The 23,988-nt window shown below is 38.8% G+C and overlaps 1 protein-coding gene across 6 annotated transcripts in view; it reads right to left on the reverse strand.

Moving 5' to 3' along the window:
- LOC128606882 (liprin-alpha-1-like) overlaps nt 1-23,988 on the reverse strand; it is a 91,555-nt gene that overhangs the window by 3,847 nt on the left and 63,720 nt on the right. Inside the window, exons 17-29 of one of the 6 annotated variants that reach the window (XM_053623397.1) lie at nt 19,356-19,477; nt 18,445-18,617; nt 17,037-17,127; nt 16,406-16,417; nt 14,734-14,815; nt 14,377-14,577; nt 12,509-12,571; nt 11,615-11,641; nt 8,989-9,164; nt 7,560-7,657; nt 4,155-4,330; nt 3,725-3,793; nt 3,053-3,212 (exon numbers count right to left, since the gene is read on the reverse strand). In XM_053623397.1, the coding sequence (XP_053479372.1) occupies nt 3,053-3,212; nt 3,725-3,793; nt 4,155-4,330; nt 7,560-7,657; nt 8,989-9,164; nt 11,615-11,641; nt 12,509-12,571; nt 14,377-14,577; nt 14,734-14,815; nt 16,406-16,417; nt 17,037-17,127; nt 18,445-18,617; nt 19,356-19,477 (1,450 nt within the window). Of the gene's footprint in view, nt 1-762; nt 834-3,052; nt 3,213-3,724; nt 3,794-4,154; nt 4,331-7,559; nt 7,658-8,988; nt 9,165-11,614; nt 11,642-12,508; nt 12,572-14,376; nt 14,578-14,733; nt 14,816-16,405; nt 16,418-17,036; nt 17,128-18,444; nt 18,618-19,355; nt 19,478-23,988 lie in introns of all 6 variants that reach the window. The other 5 variants (XM_053623399.1, XM_053623398.1, XM_053623400.1 and 2 more) reach the window with 5 other exon arrangements.

Genomic DNA, 23,988 nt, shown 5'->3' on the forward strand with positions numbered 1-23,988 from the left:
AATTCATAGCAGTGCCAATAACTGTTGCACACCTATATTTAACAAAAGATACTTTCGTAGATTTTATAGTTTTGCTTGCAATTGTTTGATATCCCATGAGAGCAGAGTATTTTTTGTGAATTTTTTTAACAAAAGAACAAAAGGTTAAACAAAGACAATTTTTCCACAGCTTTCTTTGCTCATATTTACCAAGGGTGCCAATATTAGTGGAGGGCACTGTACAAAATTGCAGTAATCCATGCAACGTATATGATCTGAAGTCAATCAAGTCAAGGTTTACATTGGTTATCATAAATTTACACAAGTAGGATATGAAAGTTTTTCCAAATTTACAGGACCTTCATGAACAGCAAATTTCTTGTGTAACTTGTATAATAATAATAATAATAATAATAATAATAATAATACCCAGGGTGTGGTTTTGATTTACATTTTAATTTGCATGTTTAGCTTGCTTTAAGTTACTTTATAGCAATATGAAGAACTGTCAATTCAGGTCTTATGAATTGATTTATTTTTTATTCAGTTCGTGTTAGTCAACTTGCATTACGCTACACCCTTGAAAAAGAGAAGCTGTGTTGTCAGCCATGCTAACATGCTGAATCCTGAATGAGACACAACCAACGTTTACCATGATTATCGCAAACTGTGAAAAAAGGGTAGGCAATTATAATGATGTGAACATTTCATATCGCCGCATGTCTAGCAGAGGGAGATAGAAACAAGCGACTATGGGATTGAGTCTGAACGATGTTGACTCACCCTGGCTTTGGGTTAGCAGGAATACGTTCGGATTGTAGCGGAGTCGAGCCTCTGAACGCCACTCGCACTCCCTGCAGCAACAGCCAACACATGCACGAGCAGTTAGAAACACACACACAAAACAGTTAGAATTGCATCCTTGTATTAGTCTGTGATTTAAAAAAAAAACAGAGAAGTTATTAGTTATAATATTTATATAAACTGGTTTAAACCGCTGTAGAGAGGTTTTGGTGCAATGCTGTCCCTATGGTATTGCCGCACATGGACGGTATGTTGGACTGTTGTCACTGCCCATATTTTACTTGTGGGACTGAATATATTTCATGTCCAAAACTCTGCTTCATACAGCTATTACACATCTCATTGCTGACACGGAGTTTACAGATTATGCATTCTTTGTAAGACTAGTTTCATTCAGCTAAAATCCTGAATACATTACAGCCTGCTCCTTATGACGGTGTCCAACCAGACGGTTTATTTCCACTAAAGTAATATTAAAGTACTGCCACACTTGTTTGGTTGTGTACCATGCTTATTACCTTATTAGATATACATGACAGGACCACACACATTTTAAGGTAAGTATTTCATGCAATTTTAATGCGATATGCCTGCTGCCTTTATGTGTTGTTTTTGTTTTGTTTTGAGTAGTACAACTGGTGCCTACCAAAAGTGATCATGCAATAACCTCCAGAAAAAAAAAATTCCTCCTAGTTTTACAGGTAGTGCTATGTGATGGGATGCATACACACGCACACAGGATACAGGTCCTGGGTTCAGACTTGTTGCTGAGCCTTAGTCACCCACATTGTTTGGTGAAGAAGCGATTTTAGTCCTAGCATATGATTTATTGCCAGCCTCTATACTATACGACAAAAAGTTTGTGGACATCTGACCATCACACCCATATTTGCCTAATCCATAACACTTTTGCTGTTTATAATAAGCTCTACTCTTCTGAGAAGGCTTTCCACTAGATTTTGGTGTGTGGCTGTTTTTTCTAGATTTTCCCATTCAGCTACAAGAGCATTAGTGAGGTCACGTACTGATGTTGAGTGAGGAGGCCTGGGCCACAATCGGCATTCCAGTTCATCCTGAAGGTGTTCAGTGGGGTTGAGGTCAGGGCTCTGTGCAGGCCACTTGAGTTCTTCCAGTCCAAATTTGGGAAACCATGTCTTCATGGAGTTCACTTTGTGCACAGGAGCACTGTCATGCTGGAACAGGTTTGTGCCTCTTAGTTCCAGTGAATGGGAAATTGTAATGCTACAGAATACGAACACATCCTATACAACTGAGTGCTTCCAACGTTGGGGAATAATCACATATGGGTGTGATTGGCAGGTATCCACAAACATTTGGTCAGATAGTGTACGGTCTGCTGTGTTGAGCTTAACTAGGCTTAATTCCTAATGATGAGGGGTACTGACCTCATCCTTACATGGAATTTAAGATCTTGATTCAAGCTACTAATGACCTGAACTTAGCTCGGTGAACAATGTTAAATTGTCTAGATGAACAGAATGGAAAGTGTGTCAATGCCTATTTTACACCATGTGTAGCCAATATTACAGTTGCTACACACACACACATACAGCCAAACTGACAATTATGTTACACAAACAGACATGCAACAGGCATTTGTAAGTAGGAAGCACACCTGAGTGGTGTATGACAATACAACAGAAACTACACACAGATCCTTATGACACTCTAAAGCCCAGAACACACTGATCCAACATTCCCCAGTACACACCATCATAATGCTACCTGTTAGCTTTATAAGAAACATGCCAAATGAGCTGGTGTGAAAGGGGAGAACTACACAATCACACACCTGTATGATGCCCCATCGTGCTTGGGTTTACTGGTGTGCTGGACAATGTAGATGTGTAGGTGAACGATGGTATGCAACAGTGCTGGTGATTGATGTTGAATGTGTTTTGGCCAACAGTAGTGTGTCGGGCATTTGTTAATGTCTTTGTTGAACACGTGTGCATGTTCAATAATAAATATATTTTTAGTGCATGATGCTGAATGTTGGTGTTTATTGCTATCTGGGAGAAAACGTTGGTGTTTGATGGTATTTGATGGTGAATGTTGGTGTGTATTGGACAGTGTTGCAGTTTGTTGTCTGATAGAGCATACTGGTGCATACTGGGAAGTGTCAGTGTTTGTTATTGTGTGGTAGAGAATGTTGGTGTTCGATGGTATTTAATGGTGTATGCTGGTGTGTATTGGGAAGTGTTAGCGTTAGTTATTGTGTGGTAGAGAATTTTTAAAGATGGTGTACCGTCCAGCTGATGTTTCTTTGGCTGAATGGCAGGTGAAGTGGATGTGCTGTTGGTCACTCTGAAATTAGCGGGCAGCGTATCGGCGCTGTAGCCACGGACATCTTTGGGACGAAACTTCTTCCTCCAGGATGGAGCTCGCCGGAAATTCTTGTCATCGTCCTGCAGGTAAGGAAGAGGGGGTAAAAGTGTGTTCCACTATTTCACTGTACCACCGTACTCATTATAATCCTTCTGATGAGTGGGAGGTAGTGCTAGACTGTTGGGAAAGGGCCTAATTGATTCAGTTACTGCAGAGCATTGTTATTATTAGAAACCAGACATACACATTTTTGTGTAAGAGTTAAATTCACCAAATTATTCCCACAGCACTCTTACTCAGTGGCTCAAATGGCCAGCTTCTGTTTTCCTTATTAGAACAGAAATCAGGAAAATGTTGCACAGGAAACCCACACAAGGTCATTCATGCCAGCTTTTTATTCTATTTTTGTAACTTTAGAAAGCTTTTTAGTTTACGTTGTCTACAATAACCAAGTAGGAAGAATGACTGTTTGCTTTATTAGGCGGTTTATGCACGTGTCATTTTTTGCCTGTTTGAATCAAGTTTCATTATGTGAAGTGAATAAAGTTTTGAATGTTTGTGTGCATGGTTGTCACCGTGAGAGAGAACAGACCTCCTCTAGTTTCCGCTCCGTTCCCATAGCAAGCAGGTTATTGTACTCTCGCTCCAGAACTGATCTCGCCTACAGTGCAAACAATAAGAGATTCACAAACAATCAGATAAAACAGTGAGACTCTATGGCAAAATATACTGTAAACGCACAACAATACAAGCATCAATAGATGGGGAAAAAAGTGAACATGTTGCCGTGTTGTGCCTGTATGTAAATGAAATAAATGCAAGTAGCTCTGGATAAGGGCGTCTGCCAAATGCCATAAAAATGTAATTATATAATGATCTCAATTTTATATAACAATCTTATTACAGCTTTCTACTGAACATTTTCAAAAATGCTGTTATATACTCTATGTTTACCCATCTTTTAACTTATTTTTTTTTCATAACTACAGGATATAAACCCATGTAAACCCATTTAAACCCACCTGTGTGTTCTGAGTGGGGATTTGCAGCAGCAGGGCGAGTGTGTTGTGATCAAATGTTTCATCGAGGGCCACTAGCGCTCCATGCACACCACTCTCCAGCAGGTTGTGTGCATACTCCTTCAAGCCAATAAACTGCACCCATTTAATCAAGCGCTCGTTACTCCACACCAGAACATCTGCATGAATAAAAAGAAACAAGTGCATTGAAATAACAGCCGTAATCGGTCATAACAGGATGACAGGAGAACGCATGGTGCCAGCTATAAAGTATGTTGGAGGAGGAATAATGATCTGGGGCTGTTTTTCAGGGTTTGGGCTGGACCCATTAGTTCCAGTGAAGTGTAATGTTGTCTTTAATTTATTTATTCATTTACATATGGTTCATTTACATGTGATTCATTTACATGAGATTCATATTCAAGTGATTCATATTCAAGTGATTCATATTCAAGTGATTCATATTCAAGTGATTCATATTCAAGTGATTCATTTACTAATTTGCTTCTCCTTAAATCCAGTTTTAGACTGTGATATTACAAAGGTCTTTCCAGATTATTACTTGCTACACTGTATGAGATAACCCCAGTAAAATTGCCTGAATTCTAGAATATAATTTGTTCACCATGTTAGGTTTAAATCCTCTAAAAACAGATTCGCAATTAAATAACATTACATCCTTCAAAGCATTGGCATGTTCTGCTTACTCTCACAATCCTCCAAACTCCCACACCCAAAGTCTCCATAAACAAATGAGACAGCAGTGTATCCTACAAAAACCGAACGTTGTCCACAATGTGAAAACAACTCAGAGTGTAAGCTGAACTAATCAACAAAATTACCAAGACTGTTAAACAGTCTGCACACAGTAATAAATATAATGTCCTTTCCTTTTAAAGACTTGTAACAAATAATATAACAGTGTAGCACGTAAAGCCGAGGAGATAACACTAATAAAATTAAATAAACAGAAACTCTAACCCGGTCAGAGCATCAAAACAGAGAAGCACATTAATACAGAAGTAAATTTTAAGAGGAGTAAGTCCACAAAATCTAGGTGGAGTAATGCAACAACAATATCTTCAATAAAAATCCGAATTCTGTAGAGCTGGAAGGCCGAGTGCAAAAAAATAAAAATAAAAGAAGAGCGAAAAAGACGCCGCTGTGTAGGTGATGCAGTTCACCCCGATATCAAGAGTTTAACATAGTCTCATGCTTCCTCCGCTGAAATAAAGTCCTTCTGAACACCGTTATATGTAATGCAAAGCCGAGCTGGGTGAAGTATTCCATAGTGAGCGCCCTCAATACCACGAAGTTGACGCCGAATCTCGTTAAATACAGCTCGGGCCTGGGCTGTCTTGGCTGTGTAGTCAGGGATAATCGGTCATAACAGGATGCCAGGAGAACGCATGGTGCCAGCTATAAAGTATGTTGGAGGAGGAATAATGATCTGGGGCTGTTTTTCAGGGTTTGGGCTGGACCCATTAGTTCCAGTGAAGTGTAATGTTTATGCTACAACATCCATAAACATTCTAGGCAAATGCGTGCTTCCAAGGCCCTTTCCTATTCCAGCATGACAAAAAAACAAACAAACAAAAAAAACGCAAGGTTTACAAAGACAGGGTTTGCTAAAGATATTTTTGAAAAGTGGCCTGCACAGAGCTCTGACTTCATCCTCACTGAACACCTTTGGTATGGAACTGGAAAGCTGACCGCATGCCAGGCCGTCCTGAACTCGCTAATGCTCTTGTTGCTGAATGAGCACAAATCCCCACAGCCATGCTCCAAACTCTAATGGAAAGCCTTCGCAGAACACCGGAGGCTGTTATAGATGCAAAGGGACGCAAACTCCATATTAATGCCCACGGATTTTTGAAATAAGATGTTCACAAGTACACATGAGTGTGATGGTCAGGTGTACACATACTTTAGGCCATATTGTGTGTATGGATTTCGGTTGTGTAAGCAGTGCTGGAAAATAATGGTGGCCACACAAAATACTGACACTTTGGGCCCAATCTGGACATTTTCACTTAGGGGTGTACTCACTTTTGTTGCCAGTGGTTTAGACATTAATGGCTGTGTGTGGAGTTATTTTGAGGGGACAGCAAATTTACACTGTTACACAAGCTGTACACTCACTACTTTACATTGTAGCAAACTGTCATTTCTTCAGTGTTGTCACATGAAAAGATATAATCAAATATTTACAAAAATGTGAGGGGTGTACTCACTTTTGTGAGATATTGTATATGTACACACACACAGACACACACACACACAAGCCAACCAGGGCATCCATGAACCTTGGGGTGATTCTTAATGACAGCTTGACCTTTACAGACCACATTTCAACAACGGTCCTGTAGGTTCATAGGGGCAGTGGTGGTTTGGCGGTTAAGGCTCTGGGTTACTTATCGGAAGGTCGGGGGTTCAAGCCCCAGCACTGCCAGGCTGCCACTGTTGGGCCCTTGAGCAAGGCCCTTAACCCTCTCTGCTCCAGGGGCGCTGTATCATGAATGACCCTGTGCTCTGACCCCAGCTTCCTAACATGCTGGGGTATGCGAAGAAAAGAATTTAACTGTGCTGTAATGTATATGTGACTAATAAAGACACATTATCATCATCTTATCTCATTATTCTGTACGGCATCAAGAAAATCAGACCCTACCTCACTGAACAGGCTACACAACTACTAGTCCAGGTTCTTGTCATACCAAAACTGGACTACTGCAACTCACTACTCTCGGGCCTCCCAGCCAGCTCCATCAAACCCCTTCAGATGATTCAGAATGCTCGTCTTCAACCAGACCAAGAGAACCCATGTCACACCCCCCTTCATCTCCCTCCACTGGTTTCCTGTAGCCACCCGTATCAAATTCAAGGCCTTAATGCTCACCTACAAGACTTTGTCTGGAACAGCACCCATCTACCTCAACTCTCTCCTGAAGGCTTACGTTCCCTCATGCAATCTGCAATTGATTAATGACCGACGCTTAGTAGTGCCTACTCAGCGTGGATCAAGGTCCCCTTCCAGAACCTTCACACTAACTGTCCCTCAGTGGTGGAATGAACTTCCAACCTCAATCCGGACCGCAGCATCTGTCTCTATCTTCAAAAAACAGCTAAAGACCCACCTCTTCCGTGGACACTTAACGAACACCTAAAATGCCAGCCCCACATTATCCTTAAAAAAACAAAAACAAACAAAAAAAAAACACTACTCTGGCACTTACACCTCTACTCTGCTCACTTTTCTAGAACTCGATTAAAGATCTTGTATGCTAGCACTACCTGTACTGTTCTCCACTTGATATATCGCTTTGCATGTATTTCCTTATTTGTAAGTTGCTTTGGATAAAAGCATTTGCTAAATGAATAAATGTAAATATATAAGGGCAGACTGACCTTTAGCCTCAATCTGGGATTCCTCTCGTCTTTTCTCGAGCTCTTTCCGGTCATAATTTAGCCTCCGCAAACACATCACGCCACACTGGAAACTGTTTCTGTTTCAGACAAACACACAAACACAGACAGTGTTAGAAAAAAAGCCCACACACACACTACAGATGAGCTGTAAAAGGAATATAGTCAGAACTAAAAATCTGATTACATCAAGAGCTTTACACGTCCAGAAAACAGTCTAGTCCATGTCCATACTGAAATATATATACTGCTGATTAATTGACTTATCTGCAGACTTATCTGTGCATCATGAGCATTGGCCTATATACTTTTATTACTGACTATTGTTTTTTTGGTTTGCCTCCATATACATCCCCCACCTTTGTGTATACCGTAAACTCATTTCTATTTCCTCACTCAGCTCCAGCCTGAGATTATTTTTATAGCATGTAGACTAAGGGTGCGTCTCAATCAGCTACGTACAGTAGTTCAGTAGTCAGGGCATTGATCAGGGAGTCGGCCATTTTAAGGGCTGTCTCAATTGGGAAGTCCATCCAGCGCACTCGAACGTTCGCTACCTAAAAAAATCCCATAATGCACCAGAAAAACCAGAGATGCTTACCATGTTCCCTTACAATAACGTCATATTTTCTGAAGCCTCTCAGCTAAAAAAAATGGCAGACGAACTCTCAGCCAACTTCGTCTACAAATTTACGTAGCTGTATATCGAAACTCTCAAATGATTGCTTACATTTGCGATATTTAATCTTTATTTGACATTCTATATACGGTTTGTTTGAGTCTAATGACTTAACTGTTTAACGATTTTTTATTTTTTTTTTAAATCCACTAGCTAGCCTGCGATCTATGGAATAAAAGTACTGCACGTAACTTTTCAAGGAACGGATATAAATATACAATGAGAGAGAAGAAACACACTCAAACTGAAAGCGGTGAACTCGGTGGCAAAAATGTAACACGGTCTTCTAATAAACAGCAATCGTTGTTAAGAGTTTTCGAACTTTTTGATTACGCTCCACAAGTTTACTTTCGCCATTCTGGCAAAAATCTCTCTTGTGGGCGGGGCTTAACAGCGCTTTACTCTCATTGGCTAGTGAGACCGTAAGTGCTCAGATGAACACTAACAGTTTGTTGGTTCTGGCAGACAACCACACACTTCCCAGCAAACCCTGTTACCTTATATTTTAGTTCTGGACTGTTTACTTTTAAAAAAAAAAAAAAAAAAAAGGGCGGGGGGTGGGGTAGATACTATTTTCTCCCATCAAATAAAATAAAGCAGAGGTCTTTATGCTTCGAGAGCGTATGATATCCAGAAACAATTTGATGTTCTTGGACTTTTGGGACACGGCTGTATGTACAGAACTGATCACTGCTTCTCAGTATATTTTAATTGAATACTTTTTTGGTGTACCTGTGGAAGCTGTCCACCATCTTTAGCTGGCCACGCAGGTCCTTCTTGGTCAGATGGTCCAGCATACGTGCGTCCACTAGAGACTCCATAAAGTAACTGCGGTACTGAGGCAAACCCAGGCTGGGCAACCACTCGTTCCCGATCCACTCGTGGTTCATGTCTCCGTAAGCGAGAGTCTGCACATGCACATACAAAATAAGCACTAGATACAAATGGACTTGCGCTCATTTCCAACATCCAGTTTCAGGTTACCTAATTGAAGACGATGAGTAAATAGTGAAGTTTCAGTGTTGGGAGTGAAAAGAGTTCACACTTGCAGCGAACAGAGTTTGTAGCTTATTATTATTATTTTTTTTAATTCAAAGCTGAGATGCTCATGCCTCTATTTTCTTCCAGCATAAAAGTCTAGTTTAAACTCAGGAAACATTTTTGCTCTGCAGAGACCCGTCACTCCAAACAAAGAGGCACAAGGGGGGGAAAATATGGAAGCAAGGTCTTGGAAAACATCAAAACCATTTAAAAAAAAAAAAAATACATTTTGATAGTCTAAAAATGATTTAATATTGGTTTTGATTAAATGAGGTTTGACAAATTATATACATGTACATTTTATTTATGTATATAAATAAATATTTTGTGTGTGCGTGTGTGTGTGTAGGTGTGTGCGTGTGTGTGTGTGTGCGCGTGTGTGTGTGTGTATATATATATATATATATATATATATATATATATATATATATACACACACATACACACACACACACACACACATACACACACACACACACACACACATACATATACATACATACATACACACACAGACAGAGTTGTGATTGGATGTTTGCATACCCCATACAGGATCTGCAAAACCTTAATACTTTTAACAAAATAAGAGGATCATAAAAATCCCATGTTTTTATTTAGTACTGTCCTGAATAAGCTATTTTACATAACAGATGTTCACTGATGCTCAAGAAGGCAACACAAGACATTAAGAGGCGGGGGTGTAAACTTTTGAACAGGATGATCAGTATAAATTATTATTTTGTTTAAAGATCTTTTTTTTTTTTTTCCATTTAGTACCACCCTTCAGATGCAAAATAAGATAGTTACATGTCTCCCAGTAGACAAAATACTAACAATTTACACCGATCATCCTGTTCAATAGTTTTCACCCCCCAGGCTCTTGTATCGTGTTAACTTCTGGAGCATCAGTGACTGTTTGCACCTTATGTAATAGTTGTGTACGAGTCCCTCAGTTGTCCTCAGTGTGAAAAGATGGCTCTGAACATCATATAGCCGCTGTTGGAAAGGGCTCAAATATGCAGAACATGCTGGAAAAGCAAAGAATGTGCAGGGCCTGGAGGATTTTTCTGAAGAACAGTGGGCAGTTTAAGAGCTCAGGACAAACAAGGGACTCATGAACAACTATCACAACACAAAAACACAGTCGTGGATCATCCAAGTAATGACACACAGTATTAATAATCAAGGGTGTGTAAACTTTTGAATCGGGTAATTTTTTATAAATTCAACTATTATCTTGTCTTGTGGACTATATGTAAACATCTGTTATGTGAAATCGCTTATTCAGGACAGAACTAAATAAAAAATATCATGGGATTTTTATGATCAATCTTATTTTCTTAACAGTGTAAGATTTAGCAGATTCTGCAAGGGATATGCAAACTTCCAACCAAAACAATATGTATGTATGTACATGTATTGCATGCACATACTTATTTGTTTGTTTTTTAAATTTGTGCTTTTTTAAATAAACAGACAAACAAACAAACAAATAATTCAATATTACAGATATTAAGACCTAAATGTTCATTTTTAAAAAACTTTTAAGATTTATTTATTTTTATTATTTCAGCCATACTGTCTAATATAAGTAATATTTAGACATAATCATAATCCAGTAATATTAAAAAAAAGTGAAAATATAAAAGAATCTGGAAATGTGAAGAATAATTTATGCATGAAAGGGTTAATTTCTGAAAATTAGAAAAAGTCTATTTTATTTTTTAAGTGCCTTTAAAAAAAAAAGCATCATTATTTTGAGAAATGTATTAACTGAGCACTAACCCTTAGGACATTAAAACAGAATGATTCAATTCATTATCACCTTTGAAATTTTTTCCCCACCACATGCCAAATGGAATGCATCAGTATAATGACTAAATTAAAGCCTTCACATATTGGAGTGGGTGTGACTCAACAGACTGCTAAGCAGTTCAGCAAGTGGCACTTAACACTTGCTAGAGTGGACTGCTACAGTGTGTGTGCATGCCAGCAAACGCCATCAGATTCCACGGTTCATCTTCTGCAGCAATTTCAACATCTTCGAGAAGTGGTGAGTTAACTCACAGCAAGTCTATCTGGCCAAGTGCTCACTGCAGCATCTGAGCAATATTAGCATCCTATTGACTAGCTTATACGTCATATTAGTACAGATCCTTCATAAGAACAGGATGAGGGAGACATCGCTACTAATACCTAATACATAACCCACTATGTGAGAGAGTCTTAGTGTCCTGTTCACATGATTAGTGATTATTAGTTTAAGTGATAAGGGGGAAGGAAATAAAAAAAAAAAGCAAAAGAGAGAGATTCGAACCTGGGCCCAGCTGCCCTCGTCATCCTCCTGGTGTTAACATGGTTAGCGTTAGCATGAGGGAAAGTCAGAGAGGACTGTTAGTGAGCCATTAAAGTGGTTATCACAGCATTAGTGTGAAAGCACGCACACGCACGCACACACACACACCACAAACAGAACTGAGCTACAGAACTGTGCGCATACGCACACACACAGTTTCTCAATCTCATCATCTGCCTGTCACCTCTCCTCTCTCTAACTCTCTTTCACACACACACACCATTTATTACTCACACTAACACATAATCTTAAACACATACGCAACAGAAAGAATATTAAATAAGAGACACAAATTTTTAACATTGAATTAAAGAGGATAAATAAACAAAGGATATTAGAGGATAAACAAAGGGTATTAGAGGATAAACAAAGGGTATTAGAGGATAAATAAAGAGTATTAGAGGATAAACAAAGGGTATTAGAGGATAAATAAAGAGTATTAGAGGATAAATAAAGAGTATTAGAGGATAAATAAAGGGTATTAGAGGATAAATAGAGTATTAGAGGATAAATAAAGGGTATTAGAGGATAAATAGAGTATTAGAGGATAAACAAAGGGTATTAGATGATAAATAAAGAGTATTAGAGGATAAACAAAGGGTATTATAGGATAAATAAAGGGTATTAGAGGATAAACAAAGGGTATTAGAGGATAAACAAAGGGTATTAGAGGATAAATAAAGAGTATTAGAGGATAAACAAAGTGTATTAGAGGATAAATAAAGAGTATTAGAGGATAAACAAAGGGTATTAGAGGATAAATAAAGAGTATTAGAGGATAAACAAAGGGTATTAGAGGATAAATAAAGAGTATTAGAGGTTAAGGGGTGAACTTGTCCAGATCGGGTGACTAACCGTGGGTGGTGTAGCTGCCAGGCTCTCCATCTCCTCATGCGTAACCCACACATTCCCCGTGGACTAAACACCCCCGATCACATGACCCAATGCACGACCCGCCACAAGAGTGAATCCACGAGTGAGGAAAACGGAGCGAGTGGAGAGAGAGGGATGAGTAACAGAACAAATCAGTCAGGTAGAGAGAAAAGAGTTATTCTTCAAGCACCAAGCATTCAGATCTTTGTGTGTGTGTGTCAGTCACTGTTACTGTGTTTCATTCAGATGGTAACATGCTTTATTCGAAAGGCAGGGCAACATCTCATGTATCCTTCCCTTCTCAGTGTAGCCAATCGCAGAATTCCGCTCATTCTGCTATTAAGGCAAGAGAGCAGTAATCTACTTGAAACATTTACACTAGCAACCAACAACTAGCTTGTTTTGCTTTTAGTTTGTCTCTAACGGGTGTTTAGCGACAGCTACTGTGGGCATGCCCTGTGCAGGGATTTTTTTGTTTGTTTATTTGTTTTTAGCCCAGTTGAGAAACTGAAATCGTGGCTCCGTTTCACACACGTACAGTTGTGCTCATAAATTTACATACCCCTTGCAGAATCTGTAAATGGTTAATAATTGAAGAAAAAAAAAAAAAAGAAGAATCGTAAAAATTCTAAGATCATATTTTTTTCTGTTTAGTATCACCCTTCAGAAGCTACATAAGATATTTACATGTTTCCCAGAAGACAAAATAATAACAATTTACACCGATCGTCCTGTTCAATTAGTACCATTTTGCCAATTCTGCAAGGGGTGTGTAAATTTATGAGCTCACCTGTAGACAGAAAATGAACGCTTGCCTGTCGTTTTGCAGATAAAACGAGCGAATACTAATAAGAAACAAATGTCATACACACAGCGTGCTAAAAGTTAGAACTTCTGAGGAGTCCTGAACATGATGTTCAGCTTTCGTTCAAATACTACCCAGTGAAAGAGCTACCTTTAAAAGGATGTGGGTACTGAGACAGTTGCCTTCACAATGCAACACTGCTAGTGTGTGTTAGTCAGTGATGAAGAGGAGTCATGCTCCAGTCAGGGGAGAGAGAGAGAAAGAGAGAGAGAGAGAGAGAGAGAGAGAGAGGGAGAGAGAGGGAGAGAGAGAGAGAAAGGGAGAGAGAGAGCGAGAGAGAGAGAAAGAGAGAGAGAGAGAGAGAGAGAGAGAGAGAGAGAGAGCGAGAGCACAAGAGAAACACTTTACCAAAATAATGGACAAATTAATTAAGAAAGTAGAGATTTAGTACATTATTATTATTATTTTTAATGTGTCCTAGCTTGATGGACGTACACTTTTTTCTTTTTTTGGGGGGGTTCTCTCAGAACCTTCTTGGAAAGAAAAACTTGTTTGTAATGTTTCTAACAGGGACATGACAAAGTTTAATCGTGCACGTATTCTGCTCCTTATGTTTGGGTGCTACAAAGGGCTATGTAGAGATTTTTCCACTGCACATTTAAGAACAAGAGCCAGCCCATACAGGAACCATTTTTCCACCCACGCGAAACTGAAACAGCCACAATTAAAATCATTACTGACTGATTAACAGGCTTATATAGGCTGCAACACAAATCCTGACAAAAAGGCTAATCTCATCAATGACAGAAAAAAAATTCATACAGCTGAATCCTCTGGCACTGGAACAAACAAGGTTTTTGTTTGGTTACGTTTTTTTTTTTCTGGTGTGGTGAAAAGTTCTTAAATGAGCCATCTGGGATAAACCGCTCAAGTCATTACAGCAAATAAATAAATACGGGATGATAGTAGTGTTTGCAGAGTTAGTGATGTACACCCAAAGGACAGAATGTGTGTGTGTGTGTGTGTGTGTGTGTGTGTGTGTTACCGTTCTGGAAGTGGGCGGAGCCGAAGGGCTGGTTAACGACATGATTTCCTGGATGGCGAGCCGCAGTTTGAGGCGATGCAGCGGGTTACTGATGCCGATTTCTCTTTGGATCTCGGTGTCCGATAGAGCAGACATGATGGCTCCGCTCTTCACGTTGGCACGGCAGGCTGCCACGTACCACGCTGGCATTCCCACCCACAGCTGCAAAACATCAGCATTACAGGTTCAGGTTAAATTTAATTTAATTGGCTTATTAGCTTGTCCACCCCTCTGCTCCCATGGAAGTCGCTTTGGAGGAGGCAAGATCTGCCAATGAAGAGGTAGAAGGTTTGAAAATGTGAGTAAATGATTTTGTACCTCCAGCCAGACGACTACAGTAGGTCCGTCCCACTGGGCGAAAGGAAGTCCCTGCCTACGAGCGTCTTCCAGCAATTCATGCCTAAAAACACACAGAACATTATCACACGGGCATAAGACTCTGGCATGCACCCAACCACCCACCACACACACAGCCGAAAAGCACCTCAGAGTTAAAGCCCTCACACAGAAGACCCGTTCACACATGCTGATGCAGCGGATATAGTCCAAAGAGATAGTAATATATTTTTTTTCCTGACTTTAACAGGCAGCTCTGTTCCGAAACGAATGGAAAAGAAGGAAACCTAACATGCAATAAAAGCAAAACAATATTAACCAGTTCTCTCTCTCCAATGCACCCAAAACACAGCAGGATGAAATGGAAAATAAAATGCTTGAATGTCTGAATGATAACAAAAATTTTACTGATTTGTGTTTCTTAGGCGTAAAGGCTAAGTACTTTACGTACTCGTGTCAAAAAAACAACAACCCCCCAAAAACATAAAATCACATTATTGTCTCACTCTATAACTAATGCACCAATTATTAAATGTCAATAATAACTGATTTGGGTTGGATAAAATATGGATAAACACTAAAAGAAAGAGGGTTGGTCAATTTGATACAATATTTATATAATCTGCGAATGTTGTGCATGATCTTTTCTATTCAAGAGTACGAATAATAACTGCTAAAGAAGTCATCGTTAACAGCTGATAATAGCTAATTTTGGGCAATGAGCAGCTCAAAGCAGGTGTGTGCTGATTTAGAAACTGATTACGTCTATAATTACGCTTCTGTTTTCTAGGGTTTAAGGGTTATTACATCAAATTCTCTCTCTCTCTTTTTTTTTTTTTAATGAAGAATGAATCAGATGCGTCTGTTTATAACAAGTCAAATCTTTAAAAATAAATAAATAAATAAATAAATAATTGTCCAAATACTGATTATGATTTCTACAAGGTGCTACCTGCTTTTACTAGTAGAAAACTCGTTATAACTGAAATGCCAGCCGGATGTGAATGTATAAAGTACAGATAACTGCTAGGTTTAGAAACTATAGAACTCACTATAGATTTCACTGATGGTTTAGTAAAAAAAAACCTTAAATATCTTAATGTAAATATTTAAAAAACCCAAAGACAAATCAGTATATGTAGAACACTGCTCGTACAGTGACTTGAAATAATACTCCAGTCAGGTATGAGTACTGAATAAACACATATGTGACCATTATATGTTCATAACGAACTTGTATGAATATATCAAAAAAAAAGAGGAGTTCACAATGGGAAAGGCCAACCACTGCATCTTTCTGAACTGCTGCTCATGCTAACAGAAGTCCATGAATGACTAGCATCACTCGGGAAGAAGAATAAGAAGTCGAAAGAAAAAAAATTCACAGTCATCAAATACCAGCTGTAACCACCAGATGGCCTCATTTCTCCTTTGCACCATTAACACACATTTAACAATTTATGTAACAAACGAATAACAAACTGGAAACCCTGTAAAGATTTATTTTACATGCATGTCAGAAAGTATATCCAGGTTAGTAATAGAGCAGGCAGTTGAAAAAGTCATGACCGGCGTGCGGTTCTTCATGCTCGCAACACCACTAAAACTCAGAAGGCGAAAGGAGGTGAAGCGAAAGCAAAATAAAGCCACTTACCCTGTTTTTGGACTAAAAAAAAAAAAAGATGGAGTAAGAAAGATGGGAAAACAAAAATGAGCCAACTAAAGCGTGACGTGTAGGCAAATCAAACCTGGTGAGCCACACACAAACGAGCAAAAACAGCTACTGTGTAAGTGTAAAGCTGCTTTAAAATTACCCATAAAATAACAATAACTACTACATTTTTTAAAAATAAAACAATGAAGGTGAAAGCACTTTAATTAAAATGTATATCAACGTAATAAGAAATGATGGGTGTGATGAACAAAAGATGCCTTCGACAGACACATCCTAAATCGGAATTTTTTCCCCACAGTGAGCGCCAATAATTACATTTCTTCTGCTTTATATTAAATAATGTTACAGGATATAATAATATCATTCTCCATTGACCTGTTAACGAGTTCTGAAGTATTGTACAATGAAATGTTTTCATACGTATATACAGTATGCTGCTATATCAAAATAAAAATAATAATAAGTAATAAAGTAAATTTAAAGTAATGCAAATAATAAGAACGCAAAACTGGGACTTTCTCGTCACTTCACGTTAAATATGATCTTCATGGGTTACTTTTTTTTTTTTTTAATCGATTCATTAATGGTGACAAAAATGTAGTGAACGTACTTCTTCTGCAGCTTCCTGTTCTTTTCACCAGGGCCTCCGAGTTTGCTCAGCCCCACTGAATCCTGGGAAGCTTCTCCCTCTGAAGTACCTCCTGTCATGATAATACAGAAAAAAACACAAACAGATAAGAAGCATGGTCAGTGCTTTAGCGTCAACTGATCAAAACTGCACGAATTTTCCAGTCCATACCTAACTAACGATCCAATGTGCGTTACATGAGCAGTGACTTTTAATGCTGCTGGTAACTTAAATAAGATCATGTGGATTTCATTTGTATTTAAATTGCTCTTACTTGTGAAGAAAAAAAATAAAACATGCGTAATCTTTACTCCGAACATTTAGTACCTTAAGTTTTTCTTTAAATTGTACTGGAGGAATAAGACTAAACCATAAACCTTTCCTATAAATATATGCCTCAAAGTTAGGGCGCAATAAGATTAACTGTAATCTATAAATATGAAAAAAAAAAAAAAAAAAAAACACCTTGTAGCTGAACATTGTATTACAGGGGTGTCCAATCTTCTCTGCCCATACATTGCAGAAATGCATGTACATCTCTGCGATAACTCTATAGCGGCGGCCATCTTGGAGAACACTAATTACTTTTTGTCTTGAGTGTAATTTGATATTTTTCCACCTGACCCGCCTCCCAAAGTTTTAAGGTGTACCGGAAAATCAATATCAGTGTAACGATATAGCAGTAACAATTACATAATATGCAACAGTGGTCTAGCTTAATGTTATTGGAAACAAGTACATAAATACTGGTGCATGTATTTATAGATTTTCATTACAGGACCTAGTGAAAATCTTAAGAAGTACAGTTCTGACATCAAACATGTTACAACTATTCCTTTAATATAAATGAACAGCTATGATGACGATGGTGAGTATTAGGCCTACAGTGCCATCCACTAATATTGGCACCCTTGGTAAAAATGAACAAATAAGGCTGTGAAAAATGTACCTACTGTTTAACCTTTTGATAAAAAATATTCACAAAAATACTCTCGTGGTCTCATGGTTATCAAACAATTGCAAAGAACACAGGATTATTTTATTTATATTTATATATATATATATATATATATATATATATATATATATATATATTTTTTTTTTTCTTTTTTCTTTTGGATAAACCTGTTGTTTGGCATTCATGAGAGCAGAGTATTTTTCTGATTTGTTTTAAAGAACAGCTCAAAAGGTTAAACAATGAAGAATTTTTCACAGCCTTCTTTGCTCATATTTACCAAGGGTGCCAATATTAGTGGCATATGATGGGTAAAAGATTAGATTTGTGACAAAATTTTCAAAATTAAATTATGCAACAAAAAATAAATAAAATCACGGAAATACTGTGGGTTATTTGCATTTAATTAAAGTTCATTGCATTAAAAGATTAAACCTGGGCTGGAAGAGTCTTTTCCTGGAAGACTCGGCCTTCCTTTCTCCTTTTTGCCAAAGAAGCGGCCAATGGAAGACTTGATGCTTTTCTTCTTTGCGGTTTTATTGAGGGAGTCCTGACTGCTGTTACTGCTGCTGGGGTTACTGCCCTGACCGTCCTGCATTGCAGAAATACTGCAACACACAAACATACAATAATACTCTTACTTGAAGAAAGAAAAAAAGAAAACACCACACAAACAGACCAATGTGGAAATGTGGACCAATAAACAATTTTTAGCAAAACGTCCACCACATTTGCTCATATTCAGTTTATATTATATATATATTTTCTCAGACAGCCTTTCAGAAATCTTTTAAAAAGGAAGAACGTATTGAAATCATTCTCATGGATGGAGCATGAAGCTGTCGCAAGGTTGCGATGGACTTGAACAGGAAACACAGCAGTCACTGTTGCCAAAAAGACTGGAAGTGTTGCGGACCGACCGAGAAGTGGACGTCCACGAAGACACAACTCATACAGTGCTGGCAAACATAAACCCCTATGTATGGAGACTTTTGGGACACGCAGTAGAGTAAAAGCAGCCCTCGAGTCTAGACTCCAAAAGCTGAATCTGAGTTCAGCATTGTACCAGGGCTCTCTGTATGCGTGCTATGGAGGAACGTCATTCCGAATATCAGCTGGGTTTGTGAGCTGGAATGCCGTTTATCCCACAGTCCCCGTGTTAGTATAAGTATTTGGAACCAAGATAATGGCGCGTACTTAACAAAGGGCTCAAAGTGTGAGTGCTTAGCATTGTTATATTTCAGGGATATTGTCTGCTGTCTGTTGTGAGCTAATGGTGCAAATTTATCAGAATTATATTCGCTACACGCCTCAAATCTAATACTTGCTCATAAGCGTTACTGTACCTTCGGATGTCTCGGATGTCCTCGTGACTGGCAGCATGCCCTCCTTTGTTGAGCCTCGCTGACCGAGGAGTAGACGGAGGAGAAGTCTCGCATCTGATTGATGCTTTGTCATCCTGCGCAGGCTGATGGATAGAAATGAAACACAAACTGTAATAAAGCATGAGCCCAGGTGAGCACCGGCCCGGCCCGGGTTAGCGCTACAGAAAGGAAGTCAGCAGCTAAAAAAAAGTCAGGACATGAAGGGGTATGCAAAGTACACTGAAGTAATAAACTCTGAGGTTAAGTTGTAAGCAAGGAATCGTTTCACATTTGTAAGCACGCAGCAGTTGCTCACACCAGACGTGTAAAACTTCAGAGGAACTGCGATGGGGCGGCAAAACCAAAATTACCCTCTTTGAAATTTACACTCAATTAACTGTCACCTCTTGGAAACCCTTGAGCTCTGCAGTCTAGCAACTTGTTTTTATGTTTGTTTTCTTTTCAACTTTTTAAATTTACGCCAAATGTACGTCCGCCAATGATTTTATGAGGGACTCATGAACAACTCTCACAAAACACACACAGTCATGGATCATATAGGTAACGACACACAGTATTAAGAATCAAGGGTGTGTAAACTTTTGAACGGGGTAATTTTTTATAAATTCAGCTATTATCTTGTATTGTGGACTATATGTAAACATCTGTTATGTGAAATAGCTTATTCAGGACAGGACTAAATAAAAAATATCATGGGATTTTTATGATCAATCTTTTTTTTGTTTGTTTTTAACAGTAATAAGATTTAGCAGATTCTACATGGGGTATGCAAACTTTTGGGCATAAGTGTATATAAATTAACTTAAGCGATGTAGTACACACCCCCCCCCCCCCAATAAAAATAAACAAATAAATAAATAAATAAAAATGCAACACTATATGACCAAGGCGAATCTAATTTGATTTTTACATATTAAATAAGCATTTTTAGAACAGGACGCAAGAGAATGTAAAGTGTGGCCCAGTAATAAAGACAAATGTTTTCTGAGGTTGTGAATTATAAGCAAGAAATCATTTCAAACATCACACACCATCCAATTAGCCTAGACTCATAAAACATCAAAACAAGTCAATGAAAGTGTGTGTGGGAGGGACAAAAAACTAAAGTAAACTAAAATCACTCTCTTAAAAGTACAGACACTGAGACTAAAACACAAAGATCAAAGTGTAAAGCAGGAAAAGTTTTTAGAACGTTATCACATTATTACAGCTGAGTAGAACTGCCTGAGACCTACTCTCATCGTCATCAATTATCAAACTCTAAACCTCAGCTCATCACGCGAGTCTTAATATCCAAGACTCCTTCATTTACTACTAAGCATGTTCACATGACCAGCCCATGCTAACAGTGTTAAACCTATGACTATGATACAACATGAAACACTGTTCAAGGCATAAAAAATTTTTTTTAAAAAAGTCAGTGTTTTATTATAAATTAAATAAAAACAGTTCTTAGTATAGTGAACTCTTGCACATGACCATATGTAAGAAGGGCAATGTTAAAAAGAACAGAGAGAAAAAGATGAGAAAAGAGGACAACCCCGGCCATGGTTTGAATAATTTACCTTCCTACGATGCTTCCGCAAATCACTAGGCTGTCGGAAGCATGCGAAGCAAACAAGGGAACAAAAAAAGAGCAAGAGTTAGTGGCATAGCAACCAGAGAGAGCAAGCCAGAGCTGATACACACACCACAAGCACAGGATGGGGAAACACACACACACACACACACACACACACGGCATGTGCTGATATGACTAGAATAACTACCTGCCTGTTCACAATTGTCATCACAATAACGCATTTTAAATAATCAATCAATAGTGAACGCATTATTCCTCGTTTTGGAGTCACAGTTGTGTCAACAATATTTTAGAAACTTCTTACTTTTTTTTTCCATCCTGTGTGGTAGGAATAGAGCTCCATTCTTGAGGATACCAATGAAATTCCAATAAACTTGCTAGATTGTAAATAATTTAGTAGCTACCTACCAAGCGAGTCAGCTATTTAGCCGGCTAACCCTCCGAAACGGTTGGAACGGCAAGGCTGATGTATTTGGTTGCCCTGTACTCCGAAGACATTTGGGTTTGAGATCAAAAGACATGAGATGAGAGATTATGATTTCGGCTTTTATTGCCTGGTGTTTACATCTAGATGTGTCGAACAACATATAACATAGAACCTTTTGTATCAGACTACTCAATTTCCAGGTGAGCAAAAGTACAGGAACAGGTAAGTCTTGAAGTAAATGAAAGTAAATAACATTTAATATTTGGTTGCATATCCCTTGCTTGCAATAAATCCATCAAGCCTGTGACTCACTGACATCACTACATTGTTGGTTTCTCCTTTAGAGAGGCTTTTCCAGGCTTTTACCGCACCTTCTTTCAGTTGTTTGTTTTGGGGGGTTTCTCTGTTCAGTCTCCTCTTCAGGAGGTGAAATTCTGCTCAATTGGGTTAAGGTCTGGTGAGTGACTTGGCCAGTCTAAAAACTTCCCCTTCCCCCCTTGATAAAGTCCTGTGTTGAGTTGGCAGTGTGTTTTTGATCATTGTCTTGCTGCATGATAAAGTTCCTCCAGATTAATTTGGATGTATTTATGGGTAAATTGGAAGACAAAATTTTCCGGTAAACTTCTGAATTCATTCTGCGGCTACCATCATGGGTTACATCATTGAAAAAGAAAGATTAGTGACCCTGTCCCAGAAGCAGCCATGACACAATCGCCACCATGTTTCACAGACGAGCTTGTATGTTTTGGATCATGAACACATCCATTCTTTCTCCACACTTTGGTAGAGGTTGCTCTTGGTTCAAGAATTTTTGTGGCTCATCTCTGTATTTCTTTGCAAATTCCAATGTGGCTTCTTACTGCTGATGAGTATTTTGCATCTTGTGGTAGTTCAGCTCTCGAAATCTTCTTCAATGGTCGATTGTGATACCTTCACCCTTGCCCTGTGGAGTTGTTGATGTCACTGACTGTTGTTTTGGGGGTTTTCTTCACAGCTCTCACAATGTTTGTCATCAGCTGTCTGTTGCTCAGTACACCAGTGGATTCTTTTTCAGGACATTCCAAATTGTTGTACTGGCTATGCCCAATGTTTGTACAATACCTCAGTTTTTCTAGTCTTCTCTAGGCTTCAAAATGGCCTACTTTTCTCCCATAGGCAGCTCTATGATCTTCATGTTGGCTTACCCTTTTTAACAACTAATGCAGTCTTCACAGATGAAACCAAAGGCTAAAACCAAGAGTAGATGTTCAGAGCTATTTATTGTTTAAACAATCAGTCTAACAGGACACAAGAAACACCTCTGAGTCACATGTGGCAATATTTTTGCTCGCCTACAATTTGAGTGTTCTGATGCAAAATGTGCTATGTTCTATGTCGTTTAACACATCTACATATAAATACCAGGAAATGAAAGCTGAAATTCTAAACCATGCTTCTCATATTCACCTTTTGATCTCAAACGCAAATATTTTCAGTCTACAGTAAAAAACATTTGAATCAACTTTGCCGTTCCAATAGTTTCAGAGGGGACTGTATGTTAATCTTTCCCAATGACAATGACAACAGTAACTAGCTAATTTACTAGCTAACTTTAGTAATGTGATACCCAATTTAAAAATGCGCCTCATGAATATCACATTCTCCTTGTTTAAGCTATAAGGCTAACCATACAGGTGATTTTATGCAGTGGAACAGTATCCATGACGACTGGGCTCCGGTGAACAGAACTGTGGGATTACCTCCTCCAACATAAGGACCCTCAGCAGATAGCTGCTCTAAAGCTGGTTCATTAAAGGGACAGGCTTTTCTCAGGGGCACAAAATGCACCCGGTTAAAAGAGGGAGAATGTCCGAAGTGTCCGCGATAATAGTAATAAGTGCTGAATATCGCAAAAGTATTGTACGAATTATCCTACAATTATCGGCACATGCCTTTTGCACGGCAGATCCGAACAGAAGGAGATTCCTCATATGGAATTGGAACGCACTCACATGTTAACACACACACACAAAGAAGATTAGCGAGACATGCTGGGAAGAGGAGAAGAAAGTCACATCAAACCAAAAGCGATGGACTTATCTGATCTCTTACTCTGAGCTTGTACATGCAGACATTTCAAATGGTTACAGTATGGGATCAGATTATAAATGGATCGAAACGGTGTTTAAACTGCAGTAGGTTCCGTGAAGCTGAGGGCGTTTGCGTTTCTTCCTCATCCGGCGTTTCCGCAGTAAGCAGCCGCTCAGAATGGCACGCTATCATGATGGCCTCTAATTGCCCATTTCCTTTTAAATGCCCCCTCCCCCCTAACACGGAGGGGGACTATACATACAGCACATTGTAGTGTGTTTCCTCCTCTAACACCTACTTAGTATAGGCTCAGAGTGAGAGAGTCAGACTAAGTGGTGGTGATGGTACCTGCACTATGAAGGGAGCAGGGCTAAACAGAGGAGTGGTGTTAGTGGTGAAATACGGCGAGTAAGCTACGGTCTGATGGGAGAGTGAGCTCTGGATGACATATGGCTCATAGCAGTATTGCTGGGACATATACATACACACACACACACACACACCATGTTATTAAC

Source organism: Ictalurus furcatus, chromosome 4 (assembly GCF_023375685.1).
Source record: "Ictalurus furcatus strain D&B chromosome 4, Billie_1.0, whole genome shotgun sequence".
In the NCBI taxonomy this organism is placed as follows: Eukaryota; Metazoa; Chordata; class Actinopteri; order Siluriformes; family Ictaluridae; genus Ictalurus; species Ictalurus furcatus.